Genomic DNA, 6,868 nt, shown 5'->3' with positions numbered 1-6,868 from the left:
CTTCTAACTTCTCCCGGAAAGCAAGCGGAGCTCACAGCGCCAACCCTAGCCAGCGGGTGGATTATTTACCGGGGCATTTAAACCCGCTCTGGCGCGGGGGCGTGGCCGGGCGGAGCCCGGCTGCCTGACTGGGCGGGGATCCCGGCGGCTCGGCGCAATGTGAAAAAGACCCGAGCTCGGGGAGTGAGCGCCTGTCTCTTTAAATGCCACGGGCTGCACTCCCGCCCGGGAGCCGGGAGCCGGATCTACAATCCCGTCCCTCCCGCTCCGGTGCTTGTTGCTCGCCCGGCCCGAGCGGGAGCTGTTGCCGCCCGGCTGCGAGGCTGCGGTCTTCTCCTCCTCGCGCCCCACCTCCCCTGAGAGCTGGCTGAGGAGGTGCAGCAGCCCCAGCTGGCGGGAGGAGGCGCGGTGTGAACAGGGATTGCCCCCCGCCTTCAAGTATCGGGGCGCTACGCAGCCGCTGGCGAAAGACATGCCCCCAGTCTACCCGCTGCGCTGTCCTCTGCCCAGCCTCGCTGCCGCCCGCGCCGGGAGAGGAGGGACTGCGGAGCCTACACCTTCGAACTCGCCCTAGAAGTCTCGGGGCGCGGCAGGGAGCCCTTCCCCAGGCCCCACGGCCTCCACCTCTCCGCGGGTGAGTTTGCGCAGGTAACCCGAGCCTGAGGGTGGGCGCGGGGGAAGGGCAGGCGAGCCGGGATGAGGTAGAGCTGCAGGTGAGCCAGGTAGGGTGACTCACCTGCCCAGGTCGCGCTCTGAGATCCTCGCTTTTTCCTCTGGGGATGGATACGTTGGTGGGGAGGAGGCGTCCCAGGGGCTAGTTAGGGCCCGAGGGTGGGAGGGGAAGTTAACAGAGGAGGGGGGATTGGAGTAAAGTTTCTCTTTCCTTTCCTCTTCCTGTCCAAGCTTGGCAGGTAGGGCGCAGGCGGAAGCTGTAGAAGCTGCTGATGCAATGGGTTTTGCCAGGGCTAGGCGAAGGGCTGGGGACAGGGAGAACTGGAGTTGCCCAGTCTCTGGTGACCGTGACCTTAGAGGTGGAGAAACGAGGGAAAGCTCGCTACATCCGAAACTCCCCCTAAAATGGCTCCAGGTGCTGAGCCCCCACCGGTTCTTTTTCGGAATAAAACGCCCTTTTCACGGAGGGGCTCCTACATGGCTTTCTTGCCTTCCTCTCCCAACAGGTGGCTTCAGCCCCTGTCCGGGGACCTGTGCAAATGACCCTAGAGGTGGTTTCGCTTTCTCCCCTCGCGGCGGTGTGAACGTGTGTCCGCAGCGTGATGGGCAACCAGGTGGAGAAATTGACCCACCTAAGTTACAGGGAAGTTCCCACGGCCGACCCGACTGGCGTGGACCGGGACGACGGGCCCCGCATTGGGGTCTCCTACATTTTCTCCAATGACGATGAGGACATGGAGCCGCAGCCGCCGCCTCAGGGGCCAGATGGCGGCGGCTTACCCGACGGTGGGGACGGGCCACCGCCGCCCCAGCCGCAGCCCTACGATCCGCGGCTGCACGAGGTGGAATGCTCCGTGTTCTACCGGGACGAATGCATCTACCAAAAGAGCTTCGCTCCGGGCTCGGCGGTGCTGAGTACCTACACACCGGAGAACCTGCTCAACAAGTGCAAGCCAGGCGACCTGGTGGAGTTCGTGTCGCAGGCTCAATACCCGCACTGGGCTGTATATGTGGGTAACTTCCAGGTGGTGCACCTGCACCGGCTGGAGGTGATTAACAGCTTCCTGACTGACGCCAGCCAGGGCCGTCGCGGCCGCGTGGTCAACGATCTGTACCGCTACAAGCCGCTAAGCCCCAGCGCTGTAGTGCGCAACGCGCTGGCGCACGTGGGCGCCAAGGAGCGTGAGCTGAGCTGGCGCAACTCAGAGAGTTTCGCCGCCTGGTGCCGCTACGGCAAGCGCGAGTTCAAGATCGGCGGCGAACTGCGCATAGGTAAGCAGCCCTACCGGCTGCAGATTCAGCTGTCGGCGCAGCGCAGCCACACGCTGGAGTTCCAGAGTCTAGAGGACCTGATCATGGAGAAGCGACGCAACGACCAGATCGGGCGCGCGGCCGTGCTTCAGGAGCTCGCCACGCACCTGCACCCAGCGGAGCCGGAGGAGGGCGACAGCAACGTGGCGCGGACTACGCCGCCTCCCGGGCGCCCCCCTGCGCCCAGCTCCGAGGAGGAGGACGGAGAGGCGGTGGCACACTGATGGGCGAGCTGAGCGCAGAGCTGCGAAGGGGAACTGTTTGCAGTAGCAGCCGCTGCCCCCTTTCTCCCTCTCTTCCTCCCTCTTTTGCCACCGTCTGGGCCCCATCTGGGATTCCTGGGCCCTTTGGAAAAGAGTTGGTGAAATGCGCAGCCGGCTGTGGACGGGGGAGGAGGAAGGGGACAGAGGGAGCAGGTAGGAAACACTTTAGTTGGGGGTGGGGGCGTCTCTCTCTGGCCCCCTAAGTGTGTCTTCCTCTCCGCGGTGAGGCAAACAGTGGACTTGCCTGGCTCTTAAACCTTGGTAGATCTGGGTTTATAATTGGCCATTCTTAAGCACGTGGGGTTGGGGAAAAGTTCGGAGTACCCATTACTGCCATTGCTTCCTATCCTGGGCTTGGAAGAATCCTGGTACAAAGGCCAGAGTGGGTTTGTGGAGTCGCCACCGCGGGACTAGCACGAAAGCTGCTTATCTGCTTTGGCGGAGCTGAGCTGTATATGGGATCCAGGGTGGCTGGGGTGATTTATTTTATGGGATTCCTGGAGCGCAGGGCTGGTGAATCCATGACAGGGTCTGGGAGCAGCAGACCAAAACCACAACAGTCTCCTATTAAGTGTAACAAATAGTTAAGCAAACTCGGGCTACAAAGACTTTGCTACCTCCCTCCTCCACAACCCCCAAGTAGTCTTCTGGAGCTGGCTCTTAGCTGAGGCTCCTGCTACCTCCTGCTCCACCCGCCCCTTCCTAGGTTACAAGTAAATCATTGTCAAGGGCCAGCCAGGAGAAGATTTCAATTAAGGTTCTGTTCTGCTGCCTTTGTTTCTCCCCTGCTGTTGTAAGCACTTACAGCTGCGTTGTTATGAAAGGAGGGAATAGCCCTTTGTGTCTTTGATCTAATTAAACCTGCTCGGCTGTGTTCATCCGCAGGGCAGGCCACAGATAGGGTTGGCTGTGCCACTCCATAAAGTATCTATTGTGGAAGCAGCCAAAAAGGACTGCCCTGGCAGGAATTGGTTAATCTCTCCTTCCACTCCCTTTCCTGAATAGCGAAGGGAGCCCTTTTAAAACAGGGCTTTGGTGGTAATCCTGTGATTTTTTTTTTTTTTTTCTTCCCCCATCCCTTCACTGGCCCATCCCTCTCACCCTCACTTTTGTTCTGGTGGTGGGTAAAAAATCTTAGGCTGAACACGTATTTCAATGGTAAGATACTTCTTTTGCTATCCACACTTGATGCAATTTAATTCAAGGTGCAAGGTCTTGTACTGCAGCAGTCTCCTTATTGCTTGGAGAACACCTCCTTCGGAGCCCTTTGTTAAATAAGAGAGGCGACGTTGATCATAGATGCCACCTGGTTAGCACCGAATCTGACTTTGGTGACAGTCCTAAAGCACAGTCGGTGATTGTGAGATCTGTTAGCGGCAGGCTGAGCAGATACTACTTGGTTTTGCTTAGTATGAGATACTACTATTTGCTTAGTATGAGATTTTTTTCCAGCCTGTCTCAAACTCCTGTGAGATCTTCAATGATATGTGCCCTGATTTGCAGCATAGCTTCTCTGCTATTGCCATTGCTGCCTCAAAAGTTGAGTGAATTTTGAGGTGTCTTTTTTTCCTCTTAGGAGTCATTATAAACTACTCTGTACAAGTCATTTTGTGATATGATTCTTAACAGTTGGAATAGAATCATAGTTGAGTGGTCCACAGCCATGGCTATCCTCAGGCCTGTTGCCTGGAGATCTCTAAGTTAAGGTAACAAGACTTAAAGGATTTTCTAGTATACGTGTTTCACACATGGATGTTGAGGCCATAGTCTTTAATAGCTTGGATCTTTGTAGCACCTCAACATGAAAGGGCATTAGCTGCATTTCCTGTTTTTAGAGTGATCACCAACAGATCTTGCCACTTTGATTGTTAAAAATGAACCACATTCTAGCCCTGGTCTGGGACTTTGGAGGGAGATGAATTTCTTGTTGGTAATGTAAATCTAGTGTCCATATTTAATACTCTCTTTGCTCATGGAATAGAACAAGATAAACATGGGTTAAGACGTTTAGGAGAACCTGCTATATCTGACAGATTTGGATTTTCTTTCATGCTTAACACAGTAGTGAAAATAGAAGGTAGGCCGGGCGCAGTGGCTCATGCCTGTAATCCCAGCACTTTGTGAGGCGAGGTGGGTGGATCACCTGAAGTCAGGAGTTGAGAGACCAGCCTGGCCAACATGGTGACACCCTGTCTCTTCCACAAATACAGAAAATTAGCTGGGCATGGTGAGCAGGCACCTGTAATCCCTGCTCCTTGGGAGCCTGAGGCAGGAGAATTGCTTGAATCTGGGAGGCAGAGGTTGCAGTCAGCCAAGATGGCACCACTGCGCTCCAGCCTGGGCAGCAGAGTGAGTAGTAATGACCACTGTGTAGACAAGTGGGAGGGAAGAATAGAATGACACTGTCCAGCTCTGGGCTAGCCAGATCATTTTGCAACTCCCCCACCCGTCTCCTTCCTCTCTCCCAAAATGGCAAGTGATGTATGGTCGGTCGCACTGAAGTATAGCAGTGACTGTCATAAGCAAACTGCTCTAAGAGATCTCAACTTGAAGGAAGAGCTCCTACAAAATCCACATCAGTAGCAGCATATTGAAAACCTCTAGAGAAGAGGTTTTCAATAAAAGGGCTTGAAAATGAACTAGAATAGGCAATAGATCTCTTCAGATGCTGCTTTCCCATGTAATGCAAGCGTTTCTACAGGGTACCAGAGGTGTGAAATATGTGACACTTAAGAACAGTGATTTTTATTGGGAATTTTCTTAGGGTTATAACCCTTAAAGCAACAACCAATTAGTAACAGCTACGGGAAAGGGGAATGAATCAACTCTTGGTTCTTTCCTCAAGACGGCAGTGTTGTGGATAAGTGCGTTTTTAATGCCCTGGCAATGGCTACATTTGACACTTTAGAAAAAATAAACATATTTAATAATTTTTGTTTCTCCTTAGGAATAAGACTTTAGAACTGTTTTGTACTGTGAATTACAGATGCTCTTCGAAGGAAAGAAATATTGATTCTAATGTTCTTTAGAAGCTCTGGCAGGTATAAGCAGGACATGGTATAAGGAGGACATGGTATAAGCAGGACATGCACTGGAACGTATGCTAAGTGAAAGCAGACAAATTATATTTCCTTACCTGAGCAAATATTTTCTTGCAACTGCTTGTGTATGTCAAAGAAGCCCACAACTTCAGCTACACAGCTTTTTGTATCGAAAGAACTCATACTGTTTGTAGCTTTTATTTCACACTTAATTTAAAATGACTTTTAGCACTAAAATGCCTAGAAGATTTTACTCCAGACCTTTAAGGAAATGTTTAGTTTTTATGAAAAATGACAAGTCAGTAGTTAAACTTCTCATGTCTTTGGTGCTTTGGCCTTAATAGTACTGGACAACACCATGACCACGTGGAAACATATTTTTGGAAGCAAAACTTTAATTTTATATAATGTATGCTATAGAGAGCTAAGAAAACTTAAGAACTACTTGTTTTCTTTATTTTTTTCTTAATAAAATGGAATCCACTAGGTTGAAGACTCTTGATATCATGTTTTTGTTTTATAAATTAGAATAAAATCTAGTTGTGATCATGGTCATCAAATGGGTTTGTTTGGAAAGTTACATCTTTTTTGTGAAATGTTTTTTAAATCAAAGTAACCATAAACTGATTCATTCAGCTTTTCATTAGTTTGTTTTGTTCTTGGCTATAATACTTGTGACTCATGAAGAATTATGTTGACAAACAGGATAAATTCTACATGCATTTTATTTCCCAGTGAGCTGTATAAACTTTATTTTTGTTGAAGGTTGTATGTTAAATCAATATTACATTCTTATATCACTTCTTGAGAAGGAAGTTCCGATTTGAAATTGTATCATTTCCTTCAAAATGAAGGGCAGTGCTTAAATAAAAGATTGATAATATCTTTTAAGCCATTTCCTCTTCACTATGTCTTATTAAAATAAAACCTGTCAGGTTCTTTTGAAAAAGTGCTATGAGGGTTTCCAATAAACCATCTATTAGAGTTCACTGGATTTATTTATTTTTTTCCACTTAAATACCCCTTTTCTGACATTTTTGGTCCAAATTCAAGCTACTCAGTTTACTATAATTTCTCTGAGAATATTAGTGTGCATCACCTTTGTACTGCACAGTAAACATTTTGCTGAATTCATTTAGTGACTGAAAACCCTGCATCTGCTTTGTGAAAATCACTTATTGCTAAACTATCAGTGTTCATGAAAAATGTCTTATGAACATAAATTTCCAATACATAGTGGCTTTTCAGAATCCATGCAAAAATTGCTGCAAGCCACACCCATGGAATCTACATGGGGGAGTCTAGTAACCCACCGGGAATCTGTGTTGCATCTTAAGTGGCTTCAGAGTTCCAGATGAAGGGAACATATTTGCCACATAATTACAGAAAATGGGTGAACACAGTCACATGGCACTGTTGGCATAAGGGACGCAGGTGCCAGTGGTTGGTAAGAGAACAGATGTGGCATCAGACTGGTTCATGGGATGCCACTGCTGTACTCCCTTGGCCAGCACCTGAAGCCACCACCACAATCCTGTGAGGTTCAAATGCCTGGGCTTTTAAACAGGCTCCTGTGAGAAT

General features: G+C 49.6%; 1 protein-coding gene across 2 annotated transcripts; it reads left to right on the top strand.

The window, feature by feature from the left end:
• Positions 1-274: 274 nt before the first annotated feature.
• Positions 275-5,304, top strand: LRATD2 (LRAT domain containing 2). Of its 2 annotated transcripts, XR_004435193.1 has the most exons (3): positions 499-634; positions 1,179-2,399; positions 5,194-5,304. XR_004435193.1 is itself a non-coding variant. In XM_033202407.1 (2 exons), the coding sequence occupies exon 2, from the start codon at positions 1,275-1,277 to the stop codon at positions 2,205-2,207; it is 933 nt and encodes a 310-aa protein (XP_033058298.1). In that variant the 5' UTR covers positions 275-634; positions 1,179-1,274; the 3' UTR covers positions 2,208-5,150. The 2 variants fall into 2 exon arrangements, 1 of the variants encoding a protein (XP_033058298.1); XM_033202407.1 differs by lacking the exon at positions 5,194-5,304 and having other exon boundaries at positions 275-634; positions 1,179-5,150.
• The last annotated feature ends 1,564 nt before the right edge of the window (positions 5,305-6,868 follow it).

The sequence above is a fragment of the Trachypithecus francoisi genome, unplaced genomic scaffold (genome assembly GCF_009764315.1).
Source record: "Trachypithecus francoisi isolate TF-2019V2 unplaced genomic scaffold, Tfra_2.0 Lachesis_group7, whole genome shotgun sequence".
NCBI lineage: Eukaryota > Metazoa > Chordata > Mammalia > Primates > Cercopithecidae > Trachypithecus > Trachypithecus francoisi.
The sequence above is the reverse complement of the archived record's forward strand: the minus strand, read 5'-3'. Positions and strand labels throughout refer to the sequence as shown.